Here is a 23,762-nt window from a genome sequence, read left to right on the forward strand (position 1 = left end):
TTCACAACTGCAAATAATAATGATTTCTTATGCACACCTATTGCTCCACCTGTTACTACAGCAGAATTCTTTGAAATTAAACCTGCTTTACTGAATCTTGTTATGAGAGAGCAATTTTCTGGTGTTAGTTCTGATGATGTTGCTGCCCATCTTAATAATTTTGTTGAACTATGTGAAATGCAAAAGTATAAGGATGTATATGGTGACATTATAAAATTAAAATTGTTTCCTTTCTCATTAAGAGGAAGAGCTAAAGATTGGTTGCTATCTCTCGCCTAAGAATAGTATTGATTCATGGACTAAATGCAAGGATGCTTTTATTGGTAGATATTATCCTCCTGCTAAAATTATATCTTTGAGAAGTAGCATAATGAATTTTAAACAATTGGATAATGAGCATGTTGCCCAAGCATGGGAAAGGATGAAATCTTTGGTTAAAAACTGCCCAACCCATGGATCGACTACTTGGATGATCATCCAAACCTTTTATGCAGGACTGAATTTTTCTTCGCGGAACCTATTGGATTCAGCTGCTGGAGGTACCTTTATGTCCATCACTCTAGACGACGCAACAAAGCTTCTTGATAATATGATGATTAATTACTCTGAATGGCACACGGAAAGAGCTCCACAAGGTAAGAAGGTAAATTACGTCGAAGAAACCTCTTCCTTGAGTGATAAGATTGATGCTATTATGTCTATGCTTGTGAATGGTAGGACTAATGTTGATCCTAATAATGTTCCGTTAGCTTCATTGGTTGCTCAAGAAGAACATGTTGATGTTAATTTCATTAAAAATAACAATTACAATAATTCTAGGCCATATCCTGCTAATGGTAACTCTTATGATAGATATGTTTCACCTAATGAGGAAAAGATGTTAGAAATTGAAAGATCTACTAAGAGCTTTATGCAATCCCAATATGAGCAAAATAAATTGTTTACTAAAACTATGAATGAACAATCCACCTTGTTGAAAAATATAGGAAATCAACTTGAAAATCTAAATATGGAGATCTCTGGGTTGCAAACTAAACTTGCAAACGCTGAAAACCGAATCTCATACATGTCTGCATCACAATATTCCTTAATTAATAAAATGGCTTCTAAACCTGAGGATATTGATAATAAAATTGTTACTACAGCGAACGCCATCCAAGTTAGAATTAATGAGAATATAAGATTGATGGCCGAATTGCGTGCTAGGTGGGAGAAAGAAGAAAATGCTAAAGAAGATAATATAGCTAAAGTTTGGACTATTACCACCACTAGTAATGCTAATGCTCCACATGTTGCTGCACCTCCTACTATTAATGGTAAAAGAATTGGTGTTGGCAATGTTTCTACTTCTAATGCAAAGCGTGAAAAACTGCCTGAAACTGATAAAACTGCTGAAATTTTTTCCAACATTGGGGACAATGATCCCATTTCTTTAGATCATAATGGTTTGGATTTTGATGATTGCCACATCTCTGAAGTTATCAAGCTCTTACAAAAACTTGCTAAGAGTCCTAATGCTAGTGCTATAAATTTGGCCTTTACAAAACATGTTACAAATGCTCTCATAAAAACTAGAGAAGAGAAATTAAATCGCGAAGTTTCTATTCCTAGGAAGTTAGAGGATGTTTGGGAGCCCATCATTAATATGAAGGTCAATAACTTTGATTGTAATGCTTTATGTGATCTTGGTGCAAGTATTTCCGTTATGCCTAGACAAATCTATAATACGCTTGACTTGCCACCATTGAAAAATTGTTATTTGGATGTTAATCTTGCTGATAATTCTACAAAGAAACCTTTGGGGAGAGTTGATAATGTTCGCGTTACCGTTAACAATAACCTTGTCCCTGTTGATTTTTTTGTCTTGGATATTGAATGAAATGCATCTTGTCTCATTATATTGGGAAGACCTTTTCTTCGAACTGTTGGTGCTATTATTGACATGAAGGAAGGTAATATTAAATATCAATTTCCTCTCAAGAAAGGTATGAAACACTTCCCTAGAAAGAGAATGAAGTTACCTTTTGATTCTATCATTAGAATAAATTATGATGTTGATGCTTCGTCTCTTGACAATACTTGATACATACTTTCTGCGCCTAGCTGAAAGGCGTTAAAGAAAAGCGCTTATGGGAGACGACCCATGATTTTACTACTTCACTTTTATTTTATATTTGAGTCTTGGAAGTTGTTACTACTGTAGCAACCTCTCCTTATCTTAGTTTTGTTGCATTGTTGTGCCAAGTAAAGTCTTTGAGAGTAAGGTTCATACTAGATTTGGATTACTGCGCAGAAACAGATTTCTTGCTGTCACGAATTTGGGCAGAATTCTCTGTAGGTAACTCAGAAAATTCTGAAAATTTACGTGAGTGATCCTCAGATATGTAAGAAACTTTCATTCAATTTGAGCATTTTCATTTGAGCAAGTCTGGTGCCTCTTAGAAATTCATCTTTACGGACTGTTCTATTTTGACAGATTCTGCCTTTTATTTTGCATTGCCTGTTTTGCTATGCTTGATGGATTTTTCTATTCCATTAACTTTCAGTAGCTTTGTGCAATGTCCAGAAGTGTTAAGAATTATTATGTCACCTCTGAACATGTGAATTTTTATTATGCACTAACCCTCTAATGAGTTGTTTTGAGTTTGGTGTGGAGGAAGTTTTCAAGGATCAAGAGAGGAGGATGATACAATATGATCAAGGAGAGTGAAAGCTCTAAGCTTGGGGATGCCCCGGTGGTTCATCCCTGCATATTTCAAGAAGACTCAAGCGTCTAAGCTTGGGGATGTCCAAGGCATCCCCTTCTTCATCGACAACATTATCAGGTTCCTCTAGTGAAACTATATTTTTATTCCGTCTCATCTTATGTACTTTGCTTGGAGCGTCTGTATGTTTTTGTTTTTGTTTTGTTTGAATAAAGTTGGATCCTAGCATTCATTGTGTGGGAGAGAGACACGCTCCGCTGTTGCATATGGACAAATATGTCCTTAGGCTTTACTCATAATATTCATGGCGAAGGTTGAATCTGCTTCGTTAAATTGTTATATTGTTGGAAACGGGAAATGCTACATGTGGTAATTGGTAAAATGTTTTGGATAATGTGATACTTGGAAATTGTTGTGCTCATGTTTAAGCTCTTGCATCATATACTTTGCACCTATTAATGAAGAAATACATAGAGCTTGCTAAAATTTGGTTTGCATAATTGGTCTCTCTAAGTTCTAGATAATTTCTAGTAAGGGTCGAAAAACAAGGAAGACGGTGTAGAGTCTTATAATGCTTACAATATGTCTTTTATGTGAGTTTTGCTGTACCGGTTCATACGTGTGTTTGTTTCAAATAACCTTGCTAGCCTAAACCTTGTATCGAGAGGGAATACTTCTCATGCATCCAAAATCCTTGAGCCAAACACTATGCCACTTGTGTCCACCATACCTACCTACTACATGGTATTTCTCCGCCATTCCAAAGTAAATTGCTTGAGTGCTACCTTTAAAATTTCTATCCTTTATCTTTGCAATATATAGCTCATGGGACAAATAGCCTAAAAACTATTGTGGTATTGAATATGTACTTATGCACTTTATCTCTTATTAAGTTGCTTGTTGAGCGATAACCATGTTCCTGGGGACGCCATCAACTACTCTTTGTTGAATATCATGTGAGTTGCTATGCATGTTCGTCTTGTCTGAAGTAAGGGCGATTTACCATGAGATGAATGGTTAGAGCATGCATATTGTTAGAGAAGAACATTGGGCCGCTAACTAAAGCCATGATTCATGGTGGAAGTTTCAGTTTTGGACAAATATCCTCAATCTCTTATGAGAATATTAATTGTTGCTAAATGCTTATGCATTAAAGAGGAGTCCATTATTTGTTGTCTATGTTGTCCCGGTATGGATGTCTAAGTTGAGAATAATCAAAAGCGAGAAATCCAATGCGAGCTTTCTCCTTAGACCTTTGTACAGGCGGCATAGAGGTACCCCTTTGTGACACTTGGTTAAAACATATGTATTGTGATGATAATCCAGGTAATCCGAGCTAATTAGGACAAGGTGCGGGCACTATTGGCATACTATGCATGAGGCTTGCAACTTGTAGGATATAATTTACATAACACATATGCTTTATTACTACCGTTGACAAAATTGTTTCTTGTTTTCAAAATAAAAGCTCTAGCACAAACATAGCAATCAATGCTTCCCTCTGCGAAGGGCCTTTCTTCTACTTTTATATTGAGTCAGTTCACCTATTTCTCTCCATCTCAAGAAGCAAACACTTGTGTGAACTGTGCATTGATTCCTACATACTTGCATATTGCACTTATTATATTACTTTATGTTGACAATATCCATGAGATATACATGTTATAAGTTGAAAGCAACCGCTGAAACTTAATCTTCCTTTGTGTTGCTTCAATGCCTCTACTATGAATTTATTGCTTTATGAGTTAACTCTTATGCAAGACTTATTGATGCTTGTCTTGAAAGTACTATTCATGAAAAGTCTTTGCTATATGATTCAATTGTTTACTCATTGCATTTACATTGCTTCGAATCGCTGCATTCATTACATGTGCTTACAATAGTATGATCAAGATTATGATGGCATGTCGCTTCAGAAATTATCTTTGTTATCGTTTACCTACTCGGGACGAGTAGGAACTATGCTTGGGGATGCTGATACGTCTCCAACGTATCGATAATTTCTTATGTTCCATGCTACTTTATTGATGATACCTACATGTTTTATGCATACTTTATGTCATATTTATGCATTTTCCGGCACTAACCTATTAACGAGATGCCGAAGAGCCAGTTGCTGTTTTGGTTTCAGAAATCCTAGTAAGGAAATATTCTCGGAATTGGACGAAATCAACGCCCAGGATCTTATTTTTCCACGAAGCTTCCAGAACACCGGGGGAGATACGAAGTGGGGCGACGAGGCGGCCACACACCAGGGCTGCGCGGCCCAAGCCCTGGCCGCGCCGGCCTACTGTGTGGGCCCCTCACGTCTCCCCTAAACCTACCTCTCCGACTATAAGAAGCCTTCGTCGATAATAACTCCAGTACCGAGAGCCACGATACGGAAAACCTTCCAGAGACGTCGCCGCCGCCAATCCCATCTCGGGGGATTCAGGAGATCGCCTCGGGCACCCTGCCGGAGAGGGAATCATCTCCCGGAGGACTCTTCACCGCCATGGTCGCCTCCGGAGTGATGTGTGAGTAGTTCACCCCTGGACTATGGGTCCATAGCAGTAGCTAGATGGTCTTCTTCTCCTAATTGTGCTATCATTGTTGGATCTTGTGAGCTGCCTAACATGATCAAGATCATCTATCTGTAATGCTACATGTTGCGTTTGTTGGGATCTGACGAATATGGAATGCTATGTTATGTTGATTATCAATCTATTATCTATGTGTTGTTTATGATCTTGCATGCTCTCCGTTGCTAGTAGAGGCTCAGCCAAGTTTTTGCTTGAAACTCCAAGAGGGAGTATTTATGCTCGATAGTGGGTTCATGTCTCCATTAAATCTGGGGGAGTGACAGAAACCTCTAAGGTTGTGGATGTCTTGTTGCCACTAGGGATAAAACATCAATGCTATGTCTAAGGATATATTTGTTGATTACATTACGCACCATACTTAATGCAATTGTCTGTTGTTTGCAACTTAATACTCGGAGGGGTTCGGATGATAACCCGAAGGTGGACTTTTTAGGCATAGATGCATGCTTGGATAGCGGTCTATGTACTTTGTCGTAATGCCCAATTAAATCTCACACTACTCATCATAACATGTATGTGCATGGTCATGCCCTCTTTATTTATCAATTGCCCAACTGTAATTTGTTCACCCAACATGCTTATTCTTATGGGAGAGACACCTCTAGTGAACTGTGGACCCCGGTCCATTCTTTTACATCGAATACAATCAATCGCAATACTCGTTCTACTTGTTCTCTCGCAAACAATTATCATCCACACTATACATCTAATCCTTTGTTACGGACAAGCCGGTGAGATTGACAACCTCACTCGTTACGTTGGGACAAAGTACTTTGGTTGTGTTGTGCAGGTTCCACGTTGGCGCCGGAATCCCTGGTGTTGCGCCGCACTACACTCCGCCGCCATCAACCTTCAACGTGCTTCTTTGCTCCTACTGGTTTGATAAACCTTGGTTTCTTACTGAGGGAAAACTTGCTGCAGTACGCATCACACCTTCCTCTTGGGGTTCCCAACGGACGCGTGCTGTACGCGTATCAGTGTCTGTCTCTCCCACCATAGTGAAGATTCAATCTACTCTTTCTATTGACAACACTAGTATCACCGTTGTGGTTCATGTTCGTAGGTAGATTGGATCTTACTCGAAAACCCTAAACCACGTAAAATATGCAAACCAAATTAGAGGCGTCTAACTTGTTTTTGCAGGTTTGGTGATCTGATATGGCCATGATATGATGATGAATATGTATGAGATGATCAATATTGTATTGTGGCAACCGGAAGGAGCCTTATGGTTGTCTTTATATTTCATGTTGATGTATTATTTCAAAGTAGTTGTAATAGTTGCTACATGGGAGAACAACCATGAAGACGGCGCCATTGACCTTGCCGCTATGCCGACGATGATGGAGATCATGCCCGTTGATGATGGAGATCATGTCCGTGCTTTGGAGATGAAGATCAAAGGCGCAAACAAAAGGGCCATATCATATCACATATGAATTGCGTGTGATGTTAACCCTTTTATGCATCTTGTATTGCTTAGATCGCGATGGTAGCATTATAAGATGATCCCTCTCACTAAATATCAAGATAATAAAGTGTTCATCCTTAGTATGCACCGTTGCTAAGACTTGTCGTTTAGAAGCATCACGTGATGATCGGGTGTGATAGATTCTACATGTGCATACAACAGGTGCAAGCCAGTTTTGCACACGCGGATACTAAGGTTGCCTTGACGAGCCTAGCATGTATAGACATGGTCTCGGAACACGGGATACCAAAAGGTAGAGCATGAGTCATATGAATGGTATGATGAACACTTTGAGTGTTAGCCTTTGAAGCTACGTCTTTTCTCGTGATGATGGAATTAGTGTAGTGGATTTGGTTCGTGTGATCACTAAGACAATGCGAGGGATGTTGTTTTGAGTGGGAGTTCACCTAGTTAGTTTAAGAATTAAAATTTGAACTCAATTTATCATAAACTTAGTCTAAACTCTTTGCAAATATGTTGTAGATCATGGCGTCCCCCTCCATCAATTTTAACCAGTTCCTAGAGAAATAAAAGCTTAAAAGAAATGGTAGCAACTTCACCGACTGGTTCCGTCATGTGAGGATTTTCCTCAATGGTGGAAATCTGCAGTATGTGCTCGAAGCACCGCTAGGTCCCCCACCACCACCTGCAGTATCTGAGGATGTAAAGAATGTTTACGAGACTCGGGTAACTCGGTACTCTCAAGTTCAGTGTGCCATCCTGTGCAGCCTAGAGGCGGAGCTCCAAAAGCGTTTTGAGCACCACGATCCTTATGAGCGGGTCCATGAGCTAAAAACTATATTTGAAACTCATGCGGCCATGGAAATCTATGAGGCCTCGAAACACTTCTTTGGTTGTATGATGGAAGAGGGTAGCTCCGTTAGTGAGCACGTGCTCGCTATGTCCGGGCATGCGAAGAAGCTCAGTGACTTGGGGATAGTGATTCCTAACCAGCTGGGTATTCATTGTGTACTCCAATCACTGCCACCTAGTTACAAGAACTTTGTGATGAACTACAACATGCAGAACATGAACAAAGAGCTACCTGAACTCTTCTCCATGCTGAAATCTGCTGAGGTAGAGATACGAAAAGAGAACCAAGTGTTGATGGTCAACAACACCACCAGTTTCAAGAAGCAAGGCAAACCTAAGAAGGGCAACTTCAAGAAGGGCGGCAAGAAAGTTGCTGCGCCTCCTGAGAAGCCTAAGGATGGCCCTAAACCTGATACTGTGTGCTATTACTTCAAGGAGAAGGGGCACTGGAAGCGTAATTGCCCCAAGTACATGGCTGATCTGAAGAGTGGCCTTGTCAAGAAGAAAGGTATATTTGATATACATGTTATTGATGTCTATCTTACTGGTTCTCATAGTAGTGCATGGGTATTTGATACTGGTTCGGTTGCTCACATTTGTAACTCGAAAAAGGAACTAGGAATAAACGAAGCCTAGCGAGGGACGAGGTGACGATGCGCGTTGGAAATGGATCCGAGGTTGATGTGATCGCCATCGGCACACTCCCTCTACATCTACCTTCGGGATTAGTTTTAAATCTTAATAATTGTTATCTGGTGCCTGCATTGAACATGAACATTATATCTGGATCTTGTTTAATGCAAGACGGTTATTCATTTAAGTCAGAGAATAATGGTTGTTCTATTTATATGAATAATATATTTTATGGTCATGCGCCTGAGATGAATGGTTTATTCTTGTTAAAGCTCAATAGTAGTGATACACATGTTCATAACATTGATGCTAAGCGAATTAAATTGAATGATAATTCTACTTATATGTGGCACTGTCGTCTTGGTCATATTGGAGTGAAGCGCATGAAGAAACTCCATTCCGATGGACTTCTTGAGTCACTTGACTTTGAGTCACTTGATAGATGCGAAGCATGTCTAATGGAAAAAATGACTAAGACTCCATTCTCTGGTACAATGGAGCAAGCTACAGACTTGTTGGAAATCATACATACCGATGTGTGCGAACCAATGAGTGTAGCATCGCGCGGTGGTTATCGTTATGTTCTAACCTTCACGGATGATCTGAGTAGATATGGGAATATTTACTTTATGAAACATAAGTCCGAAACTTTCGAGAAGTTTAAGGAATTCCAAAGTGAAGTAGAAAATCAATGTAACAAGAAGATTAAGTTTCTGCGTTTTGATCGCGGAGGCGAATATCTGAGTTATGAGTTTGGCATGCATTTAAAGAAATGCAGAATACTTTCACAGTTGACACCGCCGGGAACACCACAGCGCAATGGTGTGTCTGAACGTCGTAAGCGAACTCTCTTGGATATGGTTCGATCTATGATGTCTCTTACCGATTTGCCGTTATCGTTTTGGGGTTATGCGTTAGAGACAGCCGCATTCACTTTAAATAGGGCACCATCTAAATCCGTTGAAACGACACCGTATGAATTATGGTTTTGGAAGAAACCTAAGCTGTCGTTCCTTAAAGTTTGGGGTTGTGAAGCTTATGTAGAAAAGTTACAACCTGACAAGCTAGAACCCAAAGTGGAGAAATGTGTCTTCATAGGATACCCTAAAGAAACAATTGGGTCCACTTTCTATCACAAATCCGAAGGCAAAATATTTGTTGCCAAGAACGGATCCTTTCTTGAGAAGGAGTTTCTCACTAAAGAAGTGACTGGAAGGAAAGTAGAACTCGACGAGGTTAATGAACCTTCTCTTGTAGATCAGAGTAGCGCAGTACCGGAAGATATTCCTGTGCAGCCTGCACCGATAGGAGAGGAAGCAGATGATAATGATCATGAAACTTCGAACGAGGAAGCTACTGAACCTCGCAGATCGACGAGGGAGCGTACCACTCCTGATTGGTATGATCCCTGTCTAAATGTCATGATTGTGGATAACAGTGATGAAGACCCTGCGACGTATGAGGAAGCAATGAGGAGCCTAGATTCCAACAAATGGCAAGAAGCCATGAAATCTGAAATGGGATCCATGTATGTTAACTAAGTATGGACTTTGGTAGACTTACCTGATAGCCGCAAGGCTATTGAGAATAAATGGATCTTCAAGAGAAAAACAGATGTTGATGGTAATATTACTGTCTATAAAGCTCGACTTGTCGCAAAGGGTTTCCGACAAATTCAAGGAGTTGACTACGATGAGACTTTCTCACCTGTAGCGAAGCTAAAGTCTGTGAGGATTTTGTTAGCAATAGCTGCATTTTTCGATTATGAGATTTGGCAGATGGATATCCAAACGATATTCCTTAATAGTGACATTGAGGAAGAGTTGTATATGGTACAACCCAAAGGTTTTGTCGATCCTAAAAATGCTGACAAGGTATGCAAACTTCAGCGTTCCATTTATGGACTGAAGCAAGCATCCCGGAGTTGGAACCGACGCTTTGATAAGGTGATCAAAGACTTCGGGTTTATACAGACACATGGTGAGGCCTGTATTTACAAGAAAGTGAGTGGGAGTGATACGCGTACAACACGCGTCCATTGGGAACCCCAAGAGGAAGGTGTGATGCGTACAGCGGCAAGTTTCCCTCAGTAAGAAACCAAGGTTTATCGAACCAGTAGGAGCCAAGAAGCACGTCGAAGGTTGATGGCGGCGGAGTGTAGTGCGGCGCAACACCAGGGATTCCGGCGCCAACGTGGAACCTGCACAACACAACCAAGATACTTTGCCCCAACGTGACAGTGAGGTTGTCAATCTCACCGGCATTGTCGTAACAACGGATTAGAAGTATAGTGTGGATGATGATGTTTGCGAGAGAACGATAGAACAAGTATTGCGATAGATTGTATTCGATGTAAAAGAATGGACCGGGGTCCACAGTTCACTAGTGGTGTCTCTCCAATAAGAAATAGCATGTTGGGTGAACAAATTACAGTTGGGCAATTGACAAATAAAGATGGCATAACAATGCACATACATATTATGATGAGTAGTGTGAGATTTAATTGGGCATTACGACAAAGTACATAGACCGCTATCCAGCATGCATCTATGCCTAAAAACTCCACCTTCAGGTTATCATTCGAACCCCTTCCAGTATTAAGTTGCAAACAACAGATAATTGCATTAAGTATGGTGCGTAATGTAATCAACACAAATATCCTTAGACATAGCATTGATGTTTTATCCCTAGTGGCAACGAGCACATCCACAACCTTAGAACTTTCACGTCACTGTCCCAGATTTAATGGAGGCATGAACCCACTATCGAGCATAAATACTCCCTCTTGGAGTTACAAGTAACGACTTGGCCAGAGCCTCTACTAATAACGGAGAGCATGCAAGATCATAAACAACACATAGACAATAGATTGATAATCAACATAACATAGTATTCCATATTCATCGGATCCCAACAAACGCAACATGTAGCATTACAAATAGATGATCTTGATCGTGTTAGGCAGCTCACAAGATCCGACAATGATAGCACAATGAGGAGAAGACAAGCATCTAGCTACTGCTATGGACCCATAGTCCAGGGGTGAACTACTCACACATCACTCCGGAGGCGACCATGGCGGTGAAGAGTCCTCCGGGAGATGATTCCCCTCTCCGGCAGGGTGCCGGAGGCGATCTCCTGAATCCCCCGAGATGGGATTGGCGGCGGCGGTGTCTCTGGAAGGTTTTCCGTATCGTGGCTCTCGGTACTAGAGTTATTATCGACGAAGGCTTCTTATAGGCAAAAGGGTAGGTTTAGGGGTGACGCGAGGGCCCCACACGCCAGGGCCGCGCGGCCCAAGCCCTGGCCGCGCCGCCCTGTTGTGTCGGCGCCTCGTCGCCCCACTTCGTTTCCCTCTCGGACTTCTGGAAGCTTCGTGGAAAAATAAGATCCTGGGCGTTGATTTCGTCCAATTCCGAGAATATTTCCTTACTAGGATTTCTGAAACAAGAACAGACTAGAAAACAGACTGGTTCTTCGGCATCTCGTTAATAGGTTAGTGCCGGAAAATGCATAAATATGACATAAAGTATGTATAAAACATGTGTGTATCATCATAAAACAAGCATGGAACATAAGAAATTATCGATACGTCGGAGACGTATCAGCATCCCCAAGCTTAGTTTCTGCTCGTCCCGAGCAGGTAAACGATAACAAAGATAATTTCTGGAGTGACATGCCATCATAACATCGATCATACTATTGTAAGCATATGTAATGAATGCAGCGATCAAAACAATGGTAATGACATGAGTAAACAACTGAAACATAAAGCAAAGACTTTTCATGAATAGCACTTTCAAGACAAGCATCAATAAGTCTTGCATAAGAGTTAACTCATAAAGCAATAAATTCATAGTAAAGGCATTGAAGCAACACAAAGGAAGATTAAGTTTCAGCGGTTGCTTTCAACTTGTAACATGTATATCTCATGGATAGTTGTCAACATAAAGTAATATAACAAGTGCAATAGGTAAACATGTAAGAATCAATGCACAGTTAACACAAATGTTTGCTTCTAAGATGGAAGGAAGTAGGTAAACTGACTCAACATAAAAGTAGAAGAAAGGCCCTTCGTAGAGGGAAGCATTGATTGCTATATTTGTGCTAGAGCTTTTATTTTGAAAACAAGAAACAATTTTGTCAACGGTAGTAATAAAGCATATGTGTTATGTATAATATATCCTACAAGTTGCAAGCCTCATGCATAGTATACCAATAGTGCCTGCACCTTGTCCTAATTAGCTCGGATTTACATGAATTATCATTGCATAGCATATGTTTTAACCAAGTGTCACAAAGGGGTACCTCTATGCCGCCTGTACAAAGGTCCAAGGAGAAAGCTCGCATTGGATTTCTCGCTTTTGATTATTCTCAACTTAGACATCCATACCGGGACAACATAGACAACAGATAGTGGACTCCTCTTTAATGCATAAGCATTCAACAACAAATAATATTCTCATAAGAGATTGAGGATTATTGTCCAAAACTGAAACTTCCACCATGGATCATGGCTTTAGTCAACGGCCCAATGTTCTTCTCTAACAATATGCATACTCAAACCATATGATCATGATAAATCTCCCTTACTTCAGACAAGACGAACATGCATAGCAACTCACATATTGTTCAACAAAGATAGTTGATGGCGTCCCCAGGAACATGGTTATCACTCAACAAGCAACTTAATAAGAAATAAGATACATAAGCACATATTCAATACCACAATAGTTTTTAGGCTATTTGTCCCATGAGCTATACATTGAAAAGACAAAGAATGGAATTTTAAAGGTAGCACTCAAGCAATTTACTTTGGAATGGCAGAGAAATACCATGTAGTAGGTAGGTATGGTGGACACAAGTGGCATAGTTTTTGGCTCAAGGATTTTGGATGCACGAGAAGTAATCCCTCTCAATACAAGGCTTAGGCTAGCAAGGTTATTTGAAGCAAACACACGTATGAACCGGTACAACAAAACTCACATAAGAACATATTGCAAGCATTATAAGACTCTACACCGTCCTCCTTGTTGTTCAAACCCTTACTAGAAAATATCTAGACCTTAGAGAGACCAATCATGCAAACCAAATTTTAGCAAGCTCTATGTATTTCTTCACTAATAGGTGCAAAGTATATGATGCAAGAGCTTAAACATGAGCACAACAATTGCCAAGTATCACATTATTCAAGACATTATACCAATTACCACATGTAACATTTCCCGTTTCCAACCATATAACAATTAACGAAAGCAGTTTCAACCTTCGCCATGAACATTATGAGTAAAGCCAAGAACATATATGTTCATATGCAACAGTGGAGCGTGTCTTTCTCCCACACAATAAATACTAGGATCCAATTTTATTCAAACAAAAACAAAAATAAAAAAACAGACGCTCCAAGTAAAGCACATAAGATGTGACAGAATAAAAATATAGTTTCACTAGAGGAACCTGATAATGTTGTCGATGAAGAAGGGGATGCCTTGGGAATTCCCAAGCTTAGATGCTTGAGTCTTCTTGAAATATGCAGGGATGAACCACGGGGGCATCCCCAATCTTAGAGCTTTCACTCTCCTTGATCATATTGTATCATCCTCCTCTCTTGATCCTTGAAAACTTCCTCCACACCAAACTCAAAACAACTCATTAGAGGGTTAGTGCATAATCAAAATTCACATGTTAAGAGGTGACATAATCATTCTTAACACTTCTGGATATTGCACAGAGCTACTGAAAGTTAATGGAATAAAGAAATCCATCAAACATAGCAAAACAGGCAATGCAAAATAAAAGGCAGAATTTGTCAAAACAGAACAGTCCGTAAAGACGAATTTTTTAGGTGCACTTAACTTGCTCAGATGAAAATGCTCAAATTGAATGAAAGTTGCGTACATATCTAAGGATTACTCACGTAAATTGGTAGATTTTTCTGAGTTATCTACAGAGATTACTGCTCAAATTCGTGACAGCAAGAAATCTGTTTCTGCGCAGTAATCCAAATCTAGTATGAACCTTACTATCAAAGACTTTACTTGGCACAACAATGCAATAAAATAAAGATAAGAAGAGGTTGCTACAGTAGTAACAACTTCCAAGACTCAAATATAAAACAAAAGTACTGTAGTAAAATCATGGGTTGTCTCCCATAAGCGCTTTTCTTTAACGCCTTTCAGCTAGGCGCAGAAAGTGTGTATCAAGTATTATCAAAAGATGAAACATTGGCATTCTTACCATGGGATTTGCGCCTACCCTTCTTACTCTTATTCTTACTCTTCCGTTGGGAACCCCAAGAGGAAGGTGTGATGCGTACAGCGGCAAGTTTCCCTCAGTAAGAAACCAATGTTTATCGAACAGTAGGAGCCAAGAAGCACGTTGAAGGTTGATGGCGGCGGAGTGTAGTGCGGCGCAACACCAGGGATTCCGGCACCAACGTGGAACCTGCACAACACAACCAAGATACTTTGCCCCAACGTGACAGTGAGGTTGTCAATCTCACCGGCTTGCTGTAACAAAGGATTAGATGTATAGTGTGGATGATGATGTTTGCAGAGAACAGTAGAACAAGTATTGCAGTAGATTGTATTTGATGTAAAAGAATGGACCGGGGTCCACAGTTCACTAGTGGTGTCTCTCCAATAAGAAATAGCATGTTGGGTGAACAAATTACAGTTGGGCAATTGACAAATAAAGATGGCATGACAATGCACATACATATTATGATGAGTAGTGTGAGATTTAATTGGGCATTACGACAAAGTACATAGACCGCTATCCAGCATGCATCTATGCCTAAAAAGTCCACCTTCAGGTTATCATCCGAACCCCTTCCAATATTAAGTTGCAAACAACAGACAATTGCATTAAGTATGGTGCGTAATGTAATCAACACAAATATCCTTAGACATGGCATTGATGTTTTATCCCTAGTGGCAACATCACATCCACAACCTTAGAACTTTCTGTCACTGACCCAGATTTAATGGAGGCATGAACCCACTATCGAGCATAAATACTCCCTCTTGGAGTTACAAGTAACGACTTGGCCGAGCCTCTACTAATAACGGAGAGCATGCAAGATCATAAACAACACATAGACAATAGATTGATAATCAACATAACATAGTATTCCATATTCATCGGATCCCAACAAACGCAACATGTAGCATTACAAATAGATGATCTTGATCATGTTAGGCAGCTCACAAGATCCGACAATGATAGCACAATGAGGAGAAGACAACCATCTAGCTACTGCTATGGACCCATAATCCAGGGGTGAACTACTCACACATCACTCCGGAGGCGACCATGGCGGTGAAGAGTCCTCCGGGAGATGATTCCCCTCTCCGGCAGGTGCGCGGAGGCGATCTCCCGAATCCCCGAGATGGGATTGGCGGCGGCGGCGTCTCTGGAAGGTTTTCCGTATCGTGGCTCTCGGTACTGGAGTTATTATCGACGAAGGCTTCTTATAGGAGGAAGTGTAGGTTTAGGGGCGACGCGAGGGCCCCACACGCCAGGGCCACGCGGCCCAAGCCTTGGCCGCGCCGCCCTGTTGTGTCGGCGCCTCGTCGCTGATACGTCTCCGACGTATCGATAATTTCTTATGTTCTATGCCATATTATTGATGATACCTACATGTTTTATGCACACTTTATGTCATATTCGTGCATTTTCTGGAACTAACCTATTAACAAGATGCCGAAGTGCCGGTTCTCGTTTTCTCGCTGTTTTTGGTTTCGGAAATCCTAGTAACGAAATATTCTCGGAATTGGACGAAACGAAGACCCGGGGGCCTATTTTTCCACGGAGCTTCCGGAAGACCGAAGAGCATACGAAGTGGGGCCACGAGGTGGCGACACCACATGGCGGCGCGGCCAAGGGGGGCCCGCGCCGCCTATGGTGTGGGCCCCTCGTCGGGCCCCGACTCGCCCTTCCGCCTACTTAAAGCCTCCGTCGCGAAACCCCCGATGCGAAAAACCACGATACGGAAAACCTTACCGAGACGCCGCCGCCGCCGATCCCATCTCGGGGGATTCCGGAGATCTCCTCCGGCACCCTGCCGGAGAGGGGATTCATCTCCCGGAGGACTCTACACCGCCATGGTCGCCTCCGGAGTGATGAGTGAGTAGTTCACCCCTGGACTATGGGTCCATAACAGTAGCTAGATGGTTGTCTTCTCCTCATTGTGCTTCATTGTTGGATCTTGTGAGCTGCCTAACATGATCAAGATCATCTATCCGTAATTCTATATGTTGTGTTTGTCGGGATCCGATGGATAGAGAATACCATGTTATGTTAATTATCAAGTTATTACATATGTGTTGTTTATGATCTTGCATGCTCTCCGTTACTAGTAGAGGCTCCGGCCAAGTTTTTGCTTTTAACTCCAAGAGGGAGTATTTATGCTCGATAGTGGGTTCATGCCTGCATTGACACCTGGGACGAGTGACGAAAGTTCTAAGGTTGTGTTGTGCTTGTTGCCACTAGGGATAAAACATTGGCGCTATGTCCGAGGATGTAGTTGTTGATTACATTACGCACCATACTTAATGCAATTGTCTCGTTGCTTTGCAACTTAATACCTGGAAGGGGTTCGGACGATAACCCGAAGGTGGACTTTTTAGGCATAGATGCAGCTTGGATGGCGGTCTATGTACTTTGTCGTAATGCCCAATTAAATCTCACTATACTTATCATGTCATGTATGTGCATTGTTATGCCCTCTCTATTTGTCAATTGCCCGACCGTAATTTGTTCACCCAACATGCTTTTATCTCATGGGAGAGACACCTCTAGTGAACTCGTGGACCCCGGTCCATTCTTTAATACTGAAATACAAATCTGTCGCAATACTTGTTTTTACTCGTTTTCTCTCGCAAACAATCATCTTCCACACAATACGGTTAATCCTTTGTTACGGCAAGCCGGTGAGATTGACAACCTCATCTGTTTCGTTGGGGCAAAGTACTTTGGTTGTGTTGTGCGAGGTTCCACGTTGGCGCCGGAATCCCCGGTGTTGCGCCGCACTACATCCCGCCGCCATCAACCTTCAACGTGCTTCTTGGCTCCTCCCTGGTTCGATAAACCTTGGTTTCTTTTCGAGGGAAAACTTGCGGTCGTGCGCATCATACCTTCCTCTTGGGGTTGCCCAACGAACGTGTGAAATACACGCCATCAAGCTCTTTTTACGGCGCCGTTGCCGGGGAGATCAAGACACGCTGCAAGGGGAGTCTCCACTTCTCAATCTCTTTACTTTGTTTTTGTCTTGCTTTATTTTATTTACTACTTTGTTTGCTGCATTATATCAAAACACAAAAAAATTAGTTGCTAGCTTTACTTTAATTGCTATCTTGTTTGCTATATCGAAAATACAAAAAAAATTAGTTACTTGCATTTACTTTACTTGATTCATCATGTTTCCTTTTAATTTTACCGCAAAGAACATACCGGTAGGACAAGGGTCTATAATTGGGAGGAACAATATAGAAGAATTTTTTACCCATGTTAGTACCGTTGAAGATTTTGAAGATAGACACTTGGTAGAACTTGTTCCTACTATTGAAATTGCTGCTGCTGCTTTAGTTCGCTTGTTGGAAACTAAATTTGTTAATCTCAATCCTATAATCCAACACATGTTTCTTACACTTGGTGATATGTAAGAGGGGGAAAAGAAAGATTTTGTTTTAGAAACCCTTCTTAGAGAATTTGGTGGTCTAGCAAGAGAGGCTAGAAAGGTCTTCGCTAAATTTAATATGCTTGGTTCTCATACTAATTTTGTTGGTCTCCTTGAAAAAATGGATATGGATAGGATAAGGTACACTAATAATGCTAATGATGGTGGGGAGATCAAAGCACCAATACCATGTAAACTCCTAGCTATGAATGATGCACTAGAAAATAACTATGCTTGGCTTGTTCCCGAAAATTTGTTTGATGAGAGTAGCAAGCCCAAGACTAATGAAAAGGGAGACGCTGAAACTTATGTATCTAATATACTATGCATGGTTGAGAAAACTCCAAACCCCGCTGTAGGTGCACCACCCTTCGATGTTACTTGAGATACACTTTCCGCGCCTAGCTGAAAGGCGTTAAAAAAAGCGCTTATGGGAGACAACCCATGTTTTTACTACAGCATTTTTGTTTTATATTTGTGTCTTGGAAGTTGTTTACTACTGTAGCAACCTCTCCTTATCTTAGTTTTAAGTTTTGTTGTGCCAAGTAAAGTCTTTGATAGAAAAGTAAGTACTAGATTTGGATTACTTGCGCGAGTTCCGGATTTCTTTCGTTGTCACGAATCTGGGTCTATCTCCCTGTAGGTAGCTCGGAAAATTAAGCAAATTTACGAGCATGATCCTCGGATATGTACGCAACTTTCATTCAATTTGAGCATTTTCGTTTGACCCAAGTCCGGTGGCCTAATAAAATCCATCTTTACGGATCGTTCGTTTTGACAGATTCTGTCTTTTATTTCGCATTGCCTCTTTTGCTATGTTGGATGAATTTCTTTGATCCACTAATGTCCAGTAGCTTTATGCAATGTCCGGAAGTGTTAAGAATGATTGTGTCACCTCCGAACATGTGAATTTTTATTATGCACTAACCCTCTAATGAGTTGTTTCGAGTTTGGTGTGGAGGAAGTTTTCAAGGATCAAGAGAGGAGTATGATGCAATATGATCAAGGAGAGTGAAAGCTCTAAGCTTGGGGATGCCCCGGTGGTTCACCCCTGCATATTCTAAGAAGACTCAAGCGTCTAAGCGTGGGGATGCCCAAGGCATCCCCTTCTTCATCGACAACATTATCAGGTTCCTCCCCTGAATCCGTCACATCTTATGCACTTTGCTTGGAGCGTCGGTTTGTTTTTGTTTTTTGTTTTGTTTGAATAAAATGGATCCTAGCATTCACTTTATGGGAGAGAGACACGCTCCGCTGTAGCATATGGACAAATATGTCCTTAGGCTCTACTCATAGTATTCATGGCGAAGTTTCTTCTTCGTTAAATTGTTATATGGTTGGAATTGGAAAATGATACATGTAGTAACTCTAAAATGTCTTGGATAATTTGATACTTGGCAATTGTTGTGCTCATGTTTAAGCTCTTGCATCATATACTTTGCACCCATTAATGAAGAAATACTTAGAGCTTGCTAATTTGGTTTGCATATTTGGTTTCTCTAGAGTCTAGATAACATCTAGTATTGAGTTTTGAACAACAAGGAAGACGGTATGGAGTCTTATAATGTTTACCATATGTCTTTTATGTGAGTTTTGCTGTACCGTTCATCCTTGTGTTTGTTTCAAATAACCTTGCTAGCCTAAACCTTGTATCGAGAGGGAATACTTCTCATGCATCCCAAATACTTGAGCCAACCACTATGCCATTTGTGTCCACCATACCTACCTACTACATGGTATTTATCCGCCATTCCAAAGTAAATTGCTTGAGTGCTACCTTTAAAATTCCATCATTCACCTTTGCAATATATAGCTCATTTGACAAATAGCTTAAAAACTATTGTGGTATTGAATATGTACTTATGCACTTTATCTCATATTAAGTTGCTTGTTGTGCGATAACCATGCTTCTGGGGACGCCATCAACTATTTTTTGTTGAATATCATGTGAGTTGCTATGCATGTCCGTCTTGTCTGAAGTAAGAGAGATCTACCACCTTCATGGTTGGAGCATGCATATTGTTAGAGAAGAACATTGGGCCGCTAACTAAAGCCATGATTCATGGTGGAAGTTTCGGTTTGGACATATATCCTCAATCTCATATGAGAATAATAATTGTTGCCACATGCTTATGCATTAAAGAGGAGTCCATTATCTCGTTGTCCATGTTATCCCGTATGGATGTCTAAGTTGAGAATAATCAAAAGCGAGAAATCCAAAATGCGAGCTTTCTCCTTAGACCTTTGTACGAGCGGCATGGAGGTACCCCATTGTGACACTTGGTCAAAACATGTGCATTGCAAAGATCCGGTAGTCCAAGCTAATTAGGACAAGGTGCGGGCACTATTAGTATACTATGCATGAGACTTGCAACTTGTAAGATATAATGTACATAACTCATATGCTTTATTACTACCGTTGACAAAATTGTTTCATGTTTTCAAAATAAAAGCTCTAGCACAAATATAGCAATCGATGCTGTGACGCCCCGAAACCGGTACCATGAGGATCGCAGCGAACCCGCCGAAATCCGCACGATATCGATTCCGACACGCCCTCCGACACGATGTGCGCGACAAATCACACACGTGATGCCAGAGGAAATAACACGAGCGGTAACATTACAATAGGATTACAATAGAGCCCACAAGAAACATATATATTACAACAACGACTCCAACGAGTCAAGATACAAATATACAATACAAAGATCCGAATCATACAGAAGATCGAATACGTCCGAGTACGGACAAGATACAAATTGGACTAAGAGTCCCGAAGATAACCGATGGCGTCCATAACCCCGCCCGAGCCAAGCCGGAAGGGTAACCTTGCTAACGTCGTCTTCATCGAACATATCTTCATACCGCCTTGGTTATATCCCGTAAAAGCGACAATAAGTACGGGTTCGTACTTAACAAGACTTCAAGACGTATAAGCATTCGTCAACCAGTCGTCCTTTGTACTTGAGGCACGCAGGGGACTTAGAGGACGCAAGAGGAACGTCATAGGCAATATGGTGGGGTTAAGCGGCAACGCGCAAGCACTAAAAACCTATAGAGACACTCTACAACATTCGTCTAATCAGAGAAGGGGAGAGAGCGTACAACTAACAGTTCTATACTCTGCAAACATAACACAGCCGATGTGTTCCCCCTTCGCAAAGAGGTACTGGCAAAGGCACTCACACGATTGTCAAGTTTTAACCAGTTATTATTTAAGTTGTTCTGTCTTACTATGCAAGTTATTAATATTGAAACAACGAGTGTAAGTTGTCTATGGTCGAGTCATACGACTCCGTGTCGTCCATAACCGCGGACGCGGCTTATCGATAAGATTGTTAACCCTGCAGGGGTGCCCAAATGTGCCCACACGCACGATCAACCCACTTACGACGAGTGGATATCACGACACGCACTCTCCTTCACTACAACAATGTCCAGGAAGCCACCTAACTAAGTTAACCCGTTTCGGAGCCCGATCGAAACTCCGACGCGGACTCAGCTATTGCGACTGCGTGCTAGGTGGACAGTGCCCAGCGGGATGACCACTTCGCAGTGGCACCGCATCCTACGAGCGTGCAAGAGACAACGGGGTTACAAGGCATATAGCTTCCCCAAAAGTAACATCATATCATCTGACCACAAAGAAACAAGCTTGCACGCCCGGAAGAAACAAAACAAACATCCAAACTAGTTGTGGCCACTGGACAAAACTGTAGATTCCGACGATGGTCGAGGGAGACCGTGTAAGCATACCCACGTGTGGTTAGAGCGCTCGGTCTCGGAACGTATAACGGAACTCGGGTCCTAAGTTATTTAGGAAACACAAGTGAGCCGTCACAAAACGAGCGAGTGACCCACCGATGCCTCCGCTAAACAATTATCAACAACTAAAGTAACCATGATTCTTCCCAACATATAACCCGATAAGATAACAACAACGGTAACGAGATAAAACAGCACTAGCATGCACTATGACTCGCAAGGCAGACTCGATAACCAAACAATAGCCGTAGGAGGTGGTGGTGGCAATATGGGCTGCTTGAGGTAACAAGTGGAAAGGACACGTGACAAGAACGCAACTTAAGGATAGCATGAGGGAGAAGGCAAAATAAAATAGGTGAGCGACTTCTGCAGGGGCAGAAGTATAGGGGAAATGCTTGCCTGTTAAAGCTTGTCGAGGAACATCCGGAGAACTCGTTGTATCTCACAACTCCACTTCGCGATCCTATCCGGGAAGAAGCAAATGCTGGAACACACAACGCATGCAAGTCTTACTACTACGGATAAAGAAGATCCAGCATGATCAAGATGATATGCATGACATGGCATAGATGGTGCAATGCATCTTATCCAATTTAATCGGAGTCGGAACCCCGAACACACAAATTATGTTGGAGTTGCATTTTCTATCGTCAAATTTAAGGGTGGATTAGCATGGTACAACATGGCAGGGGTGCGCTACTTCAAAATTAAACGGAGCGGGGAAACCTTAGGTGGAATTCCGAAATACTCCGCATATTATGTGAGGTGAATATGCAAAACTATCACGACGCGACATGATGCGAGATGCAAACAGATGAGTGGATGGCATATTCATGTCCAGCACATTTTTCTGATTAATTTTCATATATAACACTTTTAATTTCGAGTCACGGATTAGAAGATATGATTTTAACCATTTTGAAAAAGAATTGAACAAAATTAAAAGAGAGGGGGGTCCGGACGGGGTGTTGGGCTGCTACCTGCAGCGCCTGGCGAGCTGGTGCTGCTGGGCCGGATCAATCTGGGTCGAAGCCCGTTGGCGGATCTGGGAAACAAAAAGCCTGGATTATTTAGACTCTGCTGAAGTTTGAACACAGGATCTCCTGCTGCGTATTGAAGGAACGAACCAGCTGTGCTGGGCTGCTCTTGTTGATTTTGGTACGGCTCTGCATAACTGAAGCATATCCAGCCACGAGATCTGAGGCACAAAAGAAGAAAAAGGTTGGATTTAGCTGTAAATCTTGAGGATTCGAACTCAGGATCTCCAGTTCAAGGGCCAAGGAACCAACCACTGGGCTGCTGTAGCTGATGTTGATTATGACGAGGCACACCACGTTTTAAATCAAAACGAAGTGAAGATCTGGAACATACACATCCATGGCGGAAAGCTCTGGTCGGAGGAGGATTCGATGGCTCGGGGCGAACCAGAAGAAGCGAGATGGCGTCGGAGGTGCGGCTGAACATGAGGAAGCCGGTGGTGTGCTCGGTTTGGCCGGAGGAGGACGAGGGCGGCCGGAATCGACGCCGGAGCATGGCGGCCATGGAGGAGAAACGGCGACCTTGCGCTTGATTCAGAGCGCCCCGGCTCGATTCCTTGAACCAGGTTGAAGAGGAGGAAGAGGCGCATCTCCCGGTACCCTCAGAACGACGGCGGATGGTCTGTAGCGGCGGCGCCATGGCAAGGTCGGTGGATGCTGTGGGGTTTTCCCCTTCGTTTACTTACAGAGACAGAGAAACTTGGGGAAGAAAGGAGAGAGTGGCGGCGGGGCAAGAGGAGGAGACTAGGGCTAGGGTTTGGTGGGGATCTGCAGAGGGATTTAAAGGGGGGAGGAGCAGGTGGGTGAGGCAACCATGTGCGGTGGTGGTCACGCCACCGTGCGTGAAGAAGAAAGCGACAGGAGGAGTCTCTCCTCCTCGCGAAGGGGTACGGGCCAGTGGAGGAAGGTGGGTTGGGCCAGAGCTGGGCCAGCAAGGAAGAAAGGGAGGAGATGGAAGATGGGCCGCTGGTGGAAGAAAAAGGAAGGAGGGTGGCCTGGTTCGGGCTGGGCTGCTGCCAGGCCTGTTTCGGTTGGCTGGGTCTCTCTCCCCTCTTTTTAAAACTTTTTGTTTTA

At 42.1% G+C, this 23,762-nt stretch overlaps 1 protein-coding gene across 1 annotated transcript in view; it reads right to left on the minus strand.

The window, feature by feature from the left end:
* LOC124654649 overlaps positions 1 to 23,349 on the minus strand; it is a 32,945-nt gene extending 9,596 nt beyond the window's left edge. Inside the window, exons 1-4 of the mRNA XM_047193644.1 lie at positions 22,941 to 23,349; positions 22,779 to 22,849; positions 22,632 to 22,696; positions 22,084 to 22,135 (exon numbers count right to left, since the gene is read on the minus strand). Of these exons, the coding sequence (XP_047049600.1) occupies positions 22,084 to 22,135; positions 22,632 to 22,696; positions 22,779 to 22,849; positions 22,941 to 23,328 (576 nt within the window). The 5' untranslated portion in view covers positions 23,329 to 23,349. The remainder of the gene's footprint in view (positions 1 to 22,083; positions 22,136 to 22,631; positions 22,697 to 22,778; positions 22,850 to 22,940) is intronic.
* Positions 23,350 to 23,762: the final 413 nt, after the last annotated feature.

This window comes from Lolium rigidum, chromosome 1, assembly GCF_022539505.1.
Source record: "Lolium rigidum isolate FL_2022 chromosome 1, APGP_CSIRO_Lrig_0.1, whole genome shotgun sequence".
In the NCBI taxonomy this organism is placed as follows: domain Eukaryota; kingdom Viridiplantae; phylum Streptophyta; class Magnoliopsida; order Poales; family Poaceae; genus Lolium; species Lolium rigidum.